A 15373-nucleotide genomic window follows, 5' to 3' on the forward strand; every position below is an offset into this window, starting at 1 on the left:
ATGAAGGTGGAATGCGTCATACCACAATGCCCAAGTATGTGCTCAAAATGCAAGAAAAAATGCACAATTTCAAGCTTTTACGTCATACCATCCATACTGTACTGAACAATGATTCATCTGCCCCTTAATTGTTTAAATACTTATTAACCAAATGATTATGTGGTAATTACTTGAGTGAAAAGGTCGTGTGAGGATTTCGTCCTTTAAAAAGACTTGAAGTCTTAATGCTTGAGTAAGACTAATGAACACCATGTCTGTCAACCAGGGTCGTAATTATGTTTGCCTGTCACTTCCTGACACAGTCTGTAGCTTAGCAACCTGCCACTGAGACAGGGCTAAAGTTGGAACTCATTTGAATATTCCCCAGAAATTTAAAAAACAAAAGAAAAAGAGAAAAGAAAAGAATACGCAGGTGGTTGGCGCATCTCTAAATGCAGAGTAACAACTTCTAAACCTGAAGGTGACATCTGGTCTTTGTTCGCCAATCACCACATACGCTCACACACAATCCCTCACAACAAAGTTAAACTTTCACAGACAGCAAGCCAGAAACTGTGAAATGAATGTGGGCAGGTTGCATAATTACTGTATGCCGTTAATAATACAAAACACATGTTTTGGCCACTCTGCCCACTGAACTCCCACCATTTTCATATAAATAGAATATTTTCTCATGTGCTGTAATTGTTTCTTTAAAGGTGCTAGGAGACGGCACGTCGCTGGTGTGCTCAGGTTCATGTATTGAGACCATTATGTAACTTTTAAAAAGGATCTGTATCATAAAACAAATAAGTTATAGTTTAATTACATTTCTGCTTTTGTTAAAAGTACAGGCATGTGCAGTGTAGCACTTGCTAACATCTATTACTTTATTTCCATCTTCCGTGGGGTATTTATTCTAATTTAATTGGTTCAAAATCAATGCTGCAGAGACCCTGTTTTCGCAACTTTTAATCTAATATATGTCAAACTCCAAAGACTCTTGCTCCCATCCTTTCCCATAATGCAAACTAGTGCTTTTGTTTTGTCATACAAACTTTCTGCAACAAATCCCGAATGCTGTCTTTTCAAACTTGGAGAGTAATCAGTTTTTTATGTGTAAAATCAGTGGAGCGCCCTTTAAATGTTGTTCTAATGCACTTATGCCCTTTGAATTTAGTGTCTTTTGCTGCCTCTGTGCAAAACAAATAAACTCTCGATTGTTTTGTGATGTTCATACATTAAATAATGTACTGAATAAGACATCCATGAAGCCTGTGCTTTGTCAGTTTTGTTCAGTGAGCATTGGGCCTGTCCATCAGGGGCAGACCGATCACTACAGTATCAATACTATTGATGCTATAATAGTACTGATACTGTAGTGATCTTGTTTAAGTATTGTTACTAACGTCATATAAGATTGATAACAAAAAAAGGATATAATACATGATCCCATGAACACTCTTCTTAGTGCATGTACTATCTGCTTCTGTACTATTGTGTGTAGTTCAGATAGTTCACATAATAAACACATTTCTTCTTAATGATTCTAAATAAAGGTATTGCTTAATAGTAGGAGACTCATCTTTGCTACATCTCTTAGTGGCCATAAAAATGTCAGAATTAAATCGGTTATGATGCATTTACCTCATTAATGACACACCCTATGGCATTACTTAAGCAGCCTTTAATTAAAACAAGTAGAGGTAGTAGTATCGATATTGGCCCCACTGCAAATCACTTTGAAATTACTCTAAAATTACTCAAATGTTTACCTGTACTGTTCCAACTGCAATCACTTGACTAATTAGCCGAGATCTTAAGAAAGCAATTTACTGTCAGAACCAATAATCTGCTTTTGGATCATAATCACAGAATGAGAAAATGAAGACCTGACCATGAGAAAACAAAGCTTATAGATAGTTAAGTTAGTAATAATAATGATAAACAGAAATACTGCTTAGTTCTCACTAACAGATTCTTCAACTCCATCGGGTCTCTTCCCATTTCTGCTTAGTTTGAAATTAATCAAATTAAACACAAAGAAAAAGAGTCACAACACAGACCGTGCTTCTTCATTAGTCTAACATAAGAGCAACAACAGGGCTAAATGAGACTAAATGCCATCTTGGCCATTCAGTTGACTAATGTTTTTTATTGTGCTTGCTGCGTTTAATGAGTATACCACACAGACACACACACACACACACACACACACAAAAACCTTGCCTTTGTCTCAATTAGCAGTACATATGAGGCCACTTGTCCTAGCTAACCTGGTTTGATATATTATGCATTGCAACTAAGCGTTTCTGTGTGGCTCTGATTGTATTTAAGTGTGCTCATGTTGAGTGTGTGTTTACACCTCAGCTAGCAATGCATTATGCAGTGAGACAGGAGGCAGATGCATGGGGTGCCAGGAGCCTCATTGGCGTGCAAGTTTTTTGGTGTGTGTGTGTGTGTGTGTGTGTGTGTGTGTGTGTGTGTGTGTGTGTGTGTGTGTGTGTGTGTGTGTGTGTGTGGAAGAGAAGGCAGGAGGTCATTGGCGAATCGGTTGAATTTCTGACGCATATGCAGAACGTTGGTGGCAGTGTTTTCAGACTCTCCAGCCACACATGAAGGCGTCTGCAAGTGAGTCTCTCCACTCTCCCCTTTCCTCTCTCCTCTTTTCTACATGTGAATGCGAATCCATGTATGTGTGTTGACATGTGGATGTCACGTGTGTGTGTGTGTGTAGGAAGCTGACTGATGTTAAGTGACAGGGTCTAGAGTGTCGGAGGAGTTAGAGAACAATCAACAGCGCTGACATCACTATTGCTTCGCTGACTCCACACACACATTGACATTTTTACTCTTTGACCTACAGGGAAGAGACTGACATTGTGGAAAGGGTTAGGGTTAGGGTTTAATTGATTAGAGGGAACATTAGCCTAGTGAAAGTTAACATTATGATTTGGAGCAGTCTTGCATTATTTCTTATTTCAAGGTAACTGCTCCTGTTTTTCTTAGACACTTAATGTATTGTTTCAGGGATAAAGGATTATAATATATACAGTCTGAGGGTAAGTAAGTAAGTAGGTAGCTTGTTTGTAGAGGAGGATTTCATTTTGCATTGTATCAGTCAAATAATGCTGTGGGTTTAAAGAGCTGTGTTGAAAAGTTTGATTCTGTGTTGGTCTGTGTGCGTGCATGTGTGTGTGTGTGTATGTGTGTGTGGAGGTGGAGGTGGATGGGCTTGGGTGGGGTGAGTTTGGGGGTTGGTGGAAGGGGATGGGAGGAGGGTGGTTTGGGGTTTTTGGGGTGGATTGGGAATGAAAAGTATTTATAAGGATGATGTGGGGATGACTGTAAAGATCCATTTTCACTTAAAAAAAAAATTATGAAAAAAAGACAAGTTTTTAATACAAATTTTTGAAAATATTAAAAAAATGCCTTGAGATGATCATGACTTCTTATAAAAGAGACATTTTATTCTGTGGAGCCCAGTGCTCCCAGCAGAGGAGGCAGAGTGGAAAATGAAAAGGTCTCTGTTGTAACCACCCACTGTAGGGTGATAATAATTATCAGGAATGGCATGCGCCTTGCCTTGAAAAAATGCCACTGACAGTTAGAGGCAGCATATTGTTTATCCAGACAGCAAGGCTAATAAACTACACACACATTTGTTCTATAGAGCTTCAGTGCACATGTCATATTTTAAGGTATTTAATGACCTGGTAATGGTGGTCGCACCGTTTTTAGTCAAATCATGGATATCTCCTAAAATTTTTTATCTATAGATCAAAGTCTGTTTGTCTAAATCTGAACCTTAATTATTGTTGCCTATTATGCAATACCAATCCAGCATCCTGTCATATTGTGCTTGCAAATATCCGTTTTTTTATTTTATTTCCTACCTCCTCTTCCTCTCTTCCACCTTCATTCTTTCACACCCTAATTATTTTTTGCCCTTGTAACTTTTATGTAACCTCAGCGAGTGATTTTAAAGAGCAAACACTGATTACATTAAAAAACAGATATATATCAGTGTCTTTCTTTGTTGTCATGTCCTCACCTTTGGCTCCAGAAAAACAAATGTCTCTTTCTTGAGGCTCCTCTTTCTAATTAATTGCTCAGAGCCTCTGACTCTGCTTCAGGTAAAAGTCTAAAGACAAGATGTACAAAAAGGTGCTTTGGTGTTATGCAGTACTGTGTGTGTGTGTGTGTGTGTGTGTGTGTGTGTCTGTGTGTGTGTGTGTGTGTGGGTTTGTGAGGACACACATAAATAGAGAAAGGACAAATAGACGGAAAACATGTTTCTCTAACAAATGATGTAATTTTATTCTGAAAAAAATCAATGACAGATGTAACTGTAATTAATGTAGCACCTCCTGTGCACACAACACATCCAAGCTATAATCCACAAGTCAGAATGAGCAAAATACAGTCTCAAAAATTACAATTTGACAATTTTACAGATGGTTATGTACCAAACTAATTTTTGGCAGTGATTGGTAACTTCTTGGAGTCTCAGGTGGTTGCCTGGCAACTTCTATAAACCAAGAACCTGCACATAATCTCCTGTAAAATGTTTTAGACAAACAAGATTTTGAGTGCTCAATAGTGAGCTTCTGGAAATACTGGTAGCTAGGAGATCTAACATTACGTTAGATGTCTATCTTTTTTTGGTATTGACCCTATCTAAACTAGTATCAGTACTCAAAACAAGTCTTAGAACCAGTTTTAGTGATACTATATTAATCTGCCCATCACAATAGACAACAGCTGCACTCAGAACCGCAACCCACATGAACCCCCTAACCCTAACCCTAACCCTAACCCTTATTATTTCAGCTCTGCATGGCTGCAAGGTTCTAAGGAACATAAACATTAGTCTGTTCTTGAAGGTCTGTGTGGATCGTCCAGATGCAGCCCAAAAGTTACGATTGTATGGGCTGGACCCTTTTTTCTTCTTTATTTATTTCACTTTGAGACTACTTTTGTTAGCAAAAGCTAATTGGGATTTCAGTTTGATTTACACAATTTAAAAATCAAGAGTTTAAGTTTTGTCATTAAAAAACTTCTATATTTTTAGGTCCAATCAGCAACATTCAAATCAGAGGGAGAGATGCATCATTTCACCAGATTTCGTGAGCATCCAATCAGTAATTAATCAGATATTCTGCAAAATACAGAGACAAACTGCTAGTACATACTGAAATAAAACAAATCTATCAATGATGGAAGTGCCATCCTATTGGGCTGTAATTTTCAAAATGCCAGAATACAATGGTGAGACAGACTAATCTGTACTTCCATCATCTCCCAAAGTAAAAATCAATGAGACAGTGAAAAGGGAAAAAGAGAGTCAGGGAGGTTGAGTAAAAGCCAAAGCACAAAAAAATAATATACTGTATATTCAAACACTTCCCACACTGAACACTCTGTTGCAAATAGATCATACTGTATCTCCTTCACACAAGCTCAGAGTGGTTGAATAGTGAAACCAAATCATCCCAGTTAGACTTTATTCTCTCCCGGGAGCTGACCCCATGCTACTTGATGTAATTGGAACCTAGAAATGATATGAGTTAGATGGAGAGCAAGCATCGTACCACTTGTTTTATTTTTCCCAATTGGGATTTCACTCACAGAGTAATGAAGACTACTCTAAAATTATTATTAGCGACAAACATAGTGAGAGGCTTTACTGTCATTATTACAGTGCACACTGTAGACTGTCATAGTCTGTTTATCAGATTAGGCTGACTGGGCCTCTTCTTTGTCTCCCTGTTATTAAAGTACCTGATCATTTGAACAATAATAAAACTGTCTTCTAGACTGGCCTCATGAAAACATTTAGCTGTTTTATGTAGTATAAGTATAAAACTTAGATTTTTCAGCATATCTCAGATTTATCATGTTTAATCTTTAAAGTGAGGATCATGGTGTAGAAATTAAAGGCAGTGTTACTTATTTACTTCACAATAGATTGTATTTTCTGTTTAAAGGCACATCTAGCTTTGTCCTATAGCTCCTCCTAGTGACTGAATCTGTTAAGTCAGCCTGAAAACACATTTATATACACCTGTGTCAATATTCAAGGTCTGAAACTGAGAAGTTAACAGAAACATTTTTGAAAAAAATAAATAAATTTGACTTGTGGCTTAATGCTGAATTAATCATTTTATTCCAAATTCTACACAGGATTGTATCAACATGAAAGCAGCATACAGCTGGATGGACAGTGTATACAGTTAAGTGTGGAACACAGATGAGTCAACACAAACACGAGTAACAACAGACTCAAATAGAAAAGTGGAAACGCCAACAAAAAACACAGGGCCAAATATGACAACATTGTGATAAACTGATATGATGATAGACTGCCCATTTTAATCACATTTTTGAATCCCATCCCAATCCTGAGAACAATCAGGTCTTGGTCGGTTTGAAACTTCACATTTATTTTTGATTTTGTGATCTTGTAAATAGAAAAAACAGTTAAACCCCCATACACATATACACACACACAAATCAGGCACTACAAAAATAGCAAACAGAAAGGAGAAACATACTTAAGGAAAAATGGGATTATCATTACAATTAAACCACCAGGTACAAAACAATCAAATAAATTATGGCTTGATCAAGTTTTCTTTTTAAAAGCAATAAAGGTGTATCCTCAGTTATAAAGTTGTTTATGGGTCAGGTCTATGTGAAATGTTTCTGTGTTTTTCACTGGCAAAAAGCAAAAATCTCTATCATAAGATGTTTTACATTATGGCTAAGTCATATTTGGTCTCTTTAATTGTATTTACAGCTCATGTCAACAGTTATTTCTCCAAAGGCTGAACTACAGAGCGGCATATTTACATTTATAGTACAAAACAGTTTGTCATAAGTAAACGTTGCATTATCCTGTCAATCCCCAAAAGATCTCAAAATTACATGATTATCTTTTTTAATTTGTAGAGGATTTTAATCACAATGTATTTACATACAGTAGAAACAACTTTTATATACAGGAAATTCATATCAAAATAACATATTACAATTCAGACCGATATTTAAACTGATATATGAAAAATGAATATCCTTGTTGTTGAAATTTTCATGTAACTGAACAGATTCATGGTTGAAGGGTTTTTGGTTTTCACTCCTGTCTATCATGTTATAACTAGAAATATTGATTTTCAGTAAAAACTGTGACAATCCTTTGACAATATCCTGAACATAGTTTAGTTACAGATGTACTAAAATATGACAGAAATATGAGTCGTCTTTTAGAGAGAAAGAGCCTTCTGTAAAGTAGTACCAGCACCCTGTTTGAATCATTCTAATACCAGCACCAGTTCCTCCTTCTCCTCTTTGGTTCACCACATGAACCTCTGTGCAGCTGTGCTGTCTGGCCAGTGGAAGGTCTTTGTGATGAAGATGTAAATCGTGGCGGCATTGACCAGCGTGTACAGGAGGAACTCCAGAATGAGTCTGGGAAGAGAGGGCAGGGGCATGTGCAAACGGTACATTAGGTATGGAACGATGAAGTACCTGAACTCCAGGAGCTTCTGAGGGACTGTGGCAGCCATGAGGCATGCCAGGAACGCCAAGCTCCAGAAGAGCGAGCGTGACTTGAAGGAGTCCAGAAAGTTCCACCCTGCGAACACGTACGCGGGGACAAGGAGGAAGCGCACCAGCTCGTGCTTCTGGAAAAGCCTTTTCCACACGTAGAAGGGGAAGTGGCGGTTATCTGCTAGGAGGTACTTGTGGACGAAGGTGAACTTCCATACGAGGAGGAAGCAGAGGCCGGTGACGAGGAGGAAGAAAAAAGGCTGTTTTTTTAGAGCCTGCAGGAAGCGGAGCACACGGTGGTAACAAAGTGAAACAGGGAGGGAGAAAAAGAGGGAGAAGGAGAAGAAATAAAAGACTTGAGGGATGTTTAGACATGCCTCATGGCTTGTCCTGTCACCCACCACGATCCCATCGTTCAGCACCACAAACACAAGGAAACCCACCGCAACTGCTGCGTAAGGCCAGGCCACCAGCAGCACCGCCTTCACATGACTAGGAGATGTGAGAAACTCCAGCATGAAAAGCACCACTTTCTTTGCTCCGCTGAATGACAGAGGGACCTGTGACGGAGGAGACTTCTCATCCCTTTTTTTCGTATGCTCCACCCTCCAGGCCTCATCCATCTTGGCAGCCACCAGAGTGCCCGCGCAGAACGCCACCCATATGATGTTGGTCTGGCGGAAGAGAATGGAGCAGACGCCGAGGAGCGCCGAGGCCTTGTGGCAACCATACAGCGTCATGAGGTAGGTGAAGAGGATGAAGAAAGTAGATCCAGCGTCAGTGTAGTAGAGGAAGTTGAAGAAGTAGAGCACGGGGAAGGAGGAGAGAGAGAGCGCTGAGAGGACTCGACGTGAGGTTGTGCGTGTCTGGAAGAGAAGAAACAAAATCAGGGGACAAGCTTTAGATCTGCTGCCCTCCACTCGTGTTTAACCCTGTCTGTCATCTAGTTGTACCTTCTCCCTTTGGTGCAGCTTGCAGATGAGCAGATAGAGCAGGTAAAGGTTGCCACAGTTGAAGAGCAGGTTGATGAAGCGCAGCATGGCTGTGGAACACACCACCTGGCCTGTCAGGCCGGCGAGCCAGACCACGGGCTTGATGACCCCCACAGAGACGAGGTAAAGGCCTGGGAGGGTGGTGATCATTGGGTCCCACTGCACAAGGAACAAAACCATTAACATTTCAGATTTCACACATAAAGACACTTACATCTTAACACATCTTAGCAAGTGCTACTCAACTTGTAAAAATACTTAGATAACTGAGGGTTAGGCATCATAACAGTTATTGTAGCCTGGACCAGTGTAATTTTAAAGACATGGATGTTTACCATGCAGCGAGGCTCTAATGAAAGCTACTATCAAGTAGCATTATGGGAAATGTAGGATCCAGTGATTTTTGAGCTTGGGGATTAAAAACCAGGATATCTGTGCATCTGTAGCATCTGTTTTGATCATCCTTAAAATCGTGTATCTTTCACAACCATCCCACTAACTTAATGAAAGTGAAATATTAAAATGCTGAAGGTGCCCTTTAAATTTAGCCATAGAACACTCTGATAAGATAACAGGGTTTATTTTTCAACATGTTCAATGTATTACTATGTTTTCCTTTACTTAACCCCCTGCCAAACTACATGTTAAATGAAATACAGAATGACTTATTTTAGCAAACTCAACTGTTACACATATGGTAAGCTTCAAGATATTTGTATAACATAAAAATGTGCTTTAAACGACCCTCTGACTTGTCCTCGTTAAAGCTATCCTGCATATAAAGTAGGAGAAAGCTACATTAGAGCACATAACCCCTGCTAATGTTTTTCTATATGTGTGAGATGGATTAAAGGCTGCACAAGCTGCTACATCGTCCTAAATAACAAAAGCTCCGCTGGTGGCTAATCCGCTCAACAACAATGAGACTCGCTTTCACGGCGTCATTTTATCACACAGACCCTTTACCTCGTTGAATTTCCCATGACAGTATTTGTGAGCTTGCGGGACGTGAAATATCTCATCCATGTACGGATCCCTTTGCTCCCGAGTGACTCTGGAGAACAGCAGGCAGGATATCAAGAAGTTGGTGCTGCAGAGAGCAGTGAAGATGTAGCCTTCAAATGTCTCCATGTTTGACGACGAATTAAGACGTGAAAGTAAACGCAACCTGATGCTAGTTGTTATAACGGCGTACAACACGCATAACGACTAAATACGCGTGTTAAAAAAAATCACTGTACGTCCTCAATTCAAAGTGAAAGTGCGTGAGATCTGCACCAGTGCTGATAAGCGGAAGAGTTTGATGTTTGACAGCTGGCGGTCCGCCTCACAAACACGCCCGGTATGGAAACTTTGTGTTCTTGCGTTATGTCAAATAGTTCCCCGTCGTACTTTTAAAAAAAACAACCCAACAATAATTAAAACAAGTTCAATTATGATTCATTTTAAATGTAAAGTTTCTAATGTCGCTTCCTTGCCCCCCCCCCCTCCCTCATAAGAATACATTTCCTCTCTACCGGTGTCACCGTGTTATGGTTCCCCTCGTGTACAGACGTTCATGTGAAGCGTGGTGACGCTGTATGTATCTTATAGTTTGGTCGTATTCTGTTAAATATTGTTCGACATGCAGTTAACACATGTGCTAGAGCTTTACCCCGACCAAAGTGTGACTCAAATGCTTTTCAAAGAGGTGAAAAATGCCGCCGAATTGAGACAAAAAGCCATGGACGGTAAAATATATGCTGCCTTAATCAACCCGACTATGGTAAGATTTGACTTTCTGTACAAAGCAACCACTGAGACTGTTTGTGCGACTTGTCTTGACTTATATTCTAGATGAAAAGTAAATATCAGTTAAATTATGTTTTTAACTCTCCTTATTTTTCATTAACAGCTGGTGAATCCTTTGCAAGTACTGGTAGCTGCCAATAAAGCTGTTCACTTACAGAAAATTGGGAAAATGAAGACAAGAAGTCTATACTCGGAAATAATCTTCAACCTGTCACCTACTAATAATGTAAGCAAGTATACTTACGCGTTTATTTTAATGTATAGTGCACACAAGCAATATATCCCATTTCAGTTGTAAGGAATATCTTATTCTTCACATTTTTGTCTTTTTATTTTTCTGAGCATCCTCATTTTATTTAAAACAGTATCAGCCATAATCAGTCTAGGGGTACAGAATACCTTTCACTTGTTTTTATGCTTGCTATTTACTAATGGAGGCTTTAAATGTTGGATCTGGAAATATAAGATTCTGTTGTTGCAAACATTAATTGGATATAGAGTATGAGTCTGTAATCTGCTCTGAATGGGAACCATCAGCTAAAATCTACATGTAAACATTGGAAAATAGACGTTATTAATGTAACATGACTTCATTAATACAGATCTCAGAGGCCTTCAAAAGGTTTGGGATCTCAGACGGGGATGACTCTGTCATGGTGGTTCTGGTTCACAACAAACAGGAGTCACAGCTTGTGTCAGACATCACAGCCCTGGTGGACGGACGGCAGGTTTCAGTGGAAGATGTTTCCTCGCTGTCGGACCCCGCAAAGATCAAAAAGGTTCTCCACCTCTGTTTGAGTTTCATGTGAATGTGTGTGTGTGTGTGTGTGTGTGTGTGTGTGTGTGTGTGTGTGTGTGTGTCTGTGTGTGTGAGGAGTTCAAGCCAACTAAAATGTTTAAGTCTTGTAGGCATTTTCCAAACTGCTGCTTTTCTTTGTGTCAAATTGTAGTAAACTATATATCTTAACATTTTGGACTGATGGTTGGGACAAATAATTTCAAATTAAGATGTCACTTTGGGTTATGGGAAATTGAGACATTATTATAGGCATTTTCACTGTTTGCTGTCATTGTCAATTAATGACATCACGATTAATGATTGGCCATTTCACAGATAGCATAAATAGTCATAAGTTGCAGCCTGTTATGAAAGTGACACAAAATGACAATCTAGTCTGATTATCAGGATACGTTGTTTAAAGAAAGTGCCTTGACCTATTTGTCTTGACTTTTGAAGTTATTTAATAGACTTTTGTAGCATTTTTGTCTATAATCGAACCTGTTTTTGTCTCCATTTCAGCTTTACAAAGTCACTCCTCAGGAGGAGAAGAGTAGCACTCTGCTGGATGCAGTTGTATGCAGAATGGCCACCAAGGATGTCATGTAGCTACAAGAGAAAATAAGACCAGAACACAACTTTTTTTTTAAATAAAACAATAATAAAAGTGAGATGTGGATTCATCAATGAACTTTCTGCTGTTGATGTTGTTCAGCAGAAAAATATATCTTATTTTTCACATACATGTCCTGTTGTTGCTCCTACTTAAGTTCTATCTTAGAAACCTTAAACAGGTTAGATACTAACTGATGTTGAAAAAGTTAGAGAGGCAGATATGGAAGTTAGCAGAGTTCCCATCTCAACTTTTCATGTCTCTCTTCCCTTTGAAGCTTTTCGGTGACAGATAGTTTCGTCGAAGCTGAGGGTGGGCTCCAACTTTTTGACAGTAGGGGACGATGATTAAAGCGGGGTTCATGCTAGCAGTGGTAAATAATGAATCCAAAGTGCTCTGGGCTAAATAACATCTATATCTCAGGAGGATTAAAAATATATCACCACATTCAAAGCATTGACATAAAAAATTCAAGCCAAATTTCAGTCAAACTCTGTCAGCCTAAGAAGAGAGGAATATTAAATGTACTGGCTGTCTGAAACATGCAGATGCAGATTTTGATAGAAAGGCATTCAAAACAGCTTTGTTCTTTTAAATAACCTTCAATTAGCAAGTTTGTGAATAAAGAATTGAGTTAACATCGGAAATTTAATGTCACAGCAACACTTCACTCCTATCTGGATGTTTACTTTTGTTTTTTTCTGACACTTTTTTCTAAAGGGCAGAACAATATTTGCGTACTTGATGAAATGAGATTAAGATTAAAGTGCTTTTTCACACATACTTTAATTACTTATTGATTGAATATGCTCATAGAAAATGATGAAAGACTCATTAGGGTGTGTATGCTGTACATCAAATACTATCAACATAATTAATCTCACATTCAGACAAACAATTATTATGTTAACAGAAACAGAAACTAATACAATTAGATTCAATTCATACAGACAGAGTGACATTAAAAGGGTCGATTTTCCAACATGGCAGACCTGAATAGTATTTCATCTTTACAGTGTGTTACATTATTAAGAGACACAGTGTTCATCTCAGTGGCTACAGATTGGCACAGACTTGTCAGAAAGAATCACATTATCAGTGTGAGTTTTATCAGTCTGGGAAGTTAGCGAGTTCATCTTTGCCGACGTTCCCTCCACTGAGGACGCACACGACGTTCTTGCCCTCCAGCTCAGGTATCTTGTTGTTAACGATGGCAGCGAAGGCAGCACAGCCCGACGGCTCCACCACGAGTCCAGACCTGTAGAGAGTGGACACCGCCGCCTTGATCTCCTCATCGTTCACCAGGACGATCGCCTCCACGTAACGCTGGCACAGCTCGTAGGGCAGCTTACCTGGGTTGCAAAGAAGAGGGAAGCAAATATCACTAAAGTCAGCAATATAACAGTTTTTAATAGAAACTATTGTTGTATTTAATTCAACCACCAAATAGTCCTTTTTTCAATCATCTTTAACATTCTCCTGTGAACTTGATTGAAGGCAGAATATTATTTGTTCTTTACGCCCTTTTTCAGTTTTTGATATGTTTGACAGCTGATACCAATGAAGGAATTCTTGACCTAAAAATGATTAGTCTTGGATCAAGTTTGTACTTCCTTCACAGAGAATGGTGGTTCACATGGAAGTGCACTATATTTGTAATATCTTTATTTCTAACACATAATAAATAGATAAGTAAATAAGTATTTCTAGTATTCACAGTATATAATAACTGAGCTTCACCCATTTTCCAAATAGTAAAAAAAATACGCACATACATAAAATGCTTTAAAAGGTTTTCTAAAGGGGTTTTGCCAAAAGTGGGTTAAAATAAAGTAGAAATAATAATGTTAGTGTGAATTGTACCTTTAATTCTGGGACAAGCTTTGAGGGAAATAAAATGAATACACCAGCTCAGACTTAACAAGACCCTACTTTGAAGCAACTGAGAGAAAGATTGACAGAGACAACTGCTCATACCTGCAAAAGGTGGTGCAAGTCCTGAAGCGATACTCTTGGTGTCCATGCCCACTGGCTTCTTCTCAATGAAGCTTTTGTACATGGTGCAGGCTGGATGGAAACACAAGCACACAGCACATGACTGCACTGATGTTGCAGATCTTGACACTGTATCATCTGTCTGAGTTGTTACCTCCTTCTGGCTCCACACCATAGATCCTGGTTTTATCACAGCCTGACAGTTTGATAGCAGCAGCTACTCCTGCCAGCAGCCCCCCTCCACCACAGCACACCACCACCACATCTGGCTCAGGCATTACCTCCAGCACCTCCATACCCAGGCTTGGACACACACACACACACACATAATTCATGACACAGAATTAAACCTAATCAGATATATTATATGTGGTTTCAACTGATAAGGGATCCCACCATCAGTCCTGACTGTACCTGGCATGCCCCGCGATCAGATCCAGGTCATCATAGGAGTGCAGGAAGGTCATGTTGTCCACCTGAACGCACCGATTCACCACATTCATCAGACAGGAAGTGGGAACTCGCTCCACTTCAACCCCAAAACTCTGAGGAGGAAAGCGACCATCAGTTTCATCCCTGAGTATGACCACACCTGAAGGAGTTTGTTTTTGGGATGTTTGATATAGATTTTTGGTATGGAGAGATGCAGTGCCTGTATTATCTGTATGGGTTGTTGTAGATGATGAAGAATAATCTATCTTTTTAACTAAGGTGACATTTAAGGCTTAGTTTGGCTTGGTCAAACAGCTGATGTCTGACCTGTATGAGGATGGATCTGGACACCGGGGCAGTTTCCGGCATCACCACCTTGCCCTTTGACCCGTAGTGTTTTGAGGCGTACGCAAAAGACTTCCCATAGTTCCCGGCAGACATGGTGACAAAATGCCCACCTTTCGGTCTCCTGGCAAACTGATTGGCCACTCCTCTGATCTTAAAAGACCCTGTCAATCAAAACATGTCACTAAAAAAAAAAAAAAAATCAAACGCAGAGGTAAAAGACATGAATGTGTGAGACTGTCAGTACTGAATCAAAATGGTTTTCTCTAACCAGTCCTCTGCATGTTCTCCAGTTTGATGTGGATGTTGCAGTCCACGCTGAGAGGCAGGGTGGTCTGACACCAGGGGATCATGGGAGTGTTGATGACACCCAGGGGGCTGCTTCTCACCGTTTCCCTGGCTTCTCTCAGCAGATCCAGGGTGACACTGTCTGCAGACACCTCGGCCATCTGTCAGAAACACACAACATGCAATAACAAAGATATTTGAGAAGCTTAGTCACAATTTTTAATATAAGTCACATTAACTAAGTGTGTATATCATAGCATGTACTATCATTTTTCACTTATTACAGTAGCTGTCAAGTACATTATTAATATTTTTCACCTCTGCTATCAACATTGCTCTATATATAATTCATCTTGTGTACAGTATAAGAAGAATAATGTAAAAAGAAGCTATAATTTAAATTTATTAGCTGGTCTTTGCTGAGATTGGACATGTGAGGAGTGCATGCACATAACTGAACATTACATCAGACAAAACAATATCCACGTTTTTACAGTGTAGTTAAAATGAACAAAAACAGCTATTTTTCTCGTGTTGTATTTATCTTCTACTAACCTTATTTTTAGTTTGGACTTTCCTAATGTTTTTTATAAGTGAAGCTCCGTAATG

At 39.2% G+C, this 15373-nt stretch overlaps 3 protein-coding genes across 3 annotated transcripts; 1 reads left to right on the top strand and 2 right to left on the bottom strand.

Moving 5' to 3' along the window:
* Window positions 1–6129: 6129 nt before the first annotated feature.
* On the bottom strand, window positions 6130–9805 carry alg10 (ALG10 alpha-1,2-mannosyltransferase). Its single transcript, XM_053314033.1, has 3 exons — window positions 9489–9805; window positions 8484–8681; window positions 6130–8396 (listed from the first exon to the last, which is right to left on the bottom strand). Exons 1-3 carry the CDS (start codon window positions 9651–9653, stop codon window positions 7335–7337), a joined length of 1425 nt encoding a protein of 474 aa, XP_053170008.1. The 5' UTR covers window positions 9654–9805; the 3' UTR covers window positions 6130–7334.
* Window positions 9806–10062: 257 nt separating this feature from the next.
* On the top strand, window positions 10063–11740 carry tprkb (Tp53rk binding protein). Its single transcript, XM_053314036.1, has 4 exons — window positions 10063–10287; window positions 10417–10539; window positions 10916–11092; window positions 11614–11740. The coding sequence occupies exons 1-4, from the start codon at window positions 10147–10149 to the stop codon at window positions 11698–11700; spliced, it is 528 nt and encodes a 175-aa protein (XP_053170011.1). The 5' UTR covers window positions 10063–10146; the 3' UTR covers window positions 11701–11740.
* A 741-nt stretch (window positions 11741–12481) lies between these two features.
* srr (serine racemase) lies at window positions 12482–15362 on the bottom strand. The gene is made up of 7 exons (XM_053314035.1): window positions 15320–15362; window positions 14748–14925; window positions 14459–14640; window positions 14114–14244; window positions 13854–14002; window positions 13682–13771; window positions 12482–13056 (listed from the first exon to the last, which is right to left on the bottom strand). Exons 2-7 carry the CDS (start codon window positions 14923–14925, stop codon window positions 12815–12817), a joined length of 972 nt encoding a protein of 323 aa, XP_053170010.1. The 5' UTR covers window positions 15320–15362; the 3' UTR covers window positions 12482–12814.
* Between the last annotated feature and the right edge of the window lie 11 nt (window positions 15363–15373).

Source organism: Scomber japonicus, chromosome 23, assembly GCF_027409825.1.
Source record: "Scomber japonicus isolate fScoJap1 chromosome 23, fScoJap1.pri, whole genome shotgun sequence".
In the NCBI taxonomy this organism is placed as follows: Eukaryota; Metazoa; Chordata; class Actinopteri; order Scombriformes; family Scombridae; genus Scomber; species Scomber japonicus.

Excerpts from the sequence above, each read along its gene's own strand:
- alg10 (XM_053314033.1), bottom strand. The coding sequence starts at position 9,653 with ATGGAGACATTTGAAGGCTACATCTTCACTGCTCTCTGCAGCACCAAC. Across the intron at positions 8,682-9,488 it reads GTCATGGGAAATTCAACGAG|TGGGACCCAATGATCACCAC; the intron begins GTAAAGGGTCTG and ends TTCCTTGTGCAG. Across the intron at positions 8,397-8,483 it reads AGCTGCACCAAAGGGAGAAG|ACACGCACAACCTCACGTCG; the intron begins GTACAACTAGAT and ends CTTCTCTTCCAG.
- tprkb (XM_053314036.1), top strand. The coding sequence starts at position 10,147 with ATGCAGTTAACACATGTGCTAGAGCTTTACCCCGACCAAAGTGTGACT. Across the intron at positions 10,288-10,416 it reads CCTTAATCAACCCGACTATG|CTGGTGAATCCTTTGCAAGT; the intron begins GTAAGATTTGAC and ends TTTCATTAACAG. Across the intron at positions 11,093-11,613 it reads ACCCCGCAAAGATCAAAAAG|CTTTACAAAGTCACTCCTCA; the intron begins GTTCTCCACCTC and ends TCTCCATTTCAG.
- srr (XM_053314035.1), bottom strand. The coding sequence starts at position 14,925 with ATGGCCGAGGTGTCTGCAGACAGTGTCACCCTGGATCTGCTGAGAGAA. Across the intron at positions 14,641-14,747 it reads GGAGAACATGCAGAGGACTG|GGTCTTTTAAGATCAGAGGA; the intron begins GTTAGAGAAAAC and ends TTTGATTGACAG. Across the intron at positions 14,245-14,458 it reads CCAGATCCATCCTCATACAG|AGTTTTGGGGTTGAAGTGGA; the intron begins GTCAGACATCAG and ends TTTCCTCCTCAG.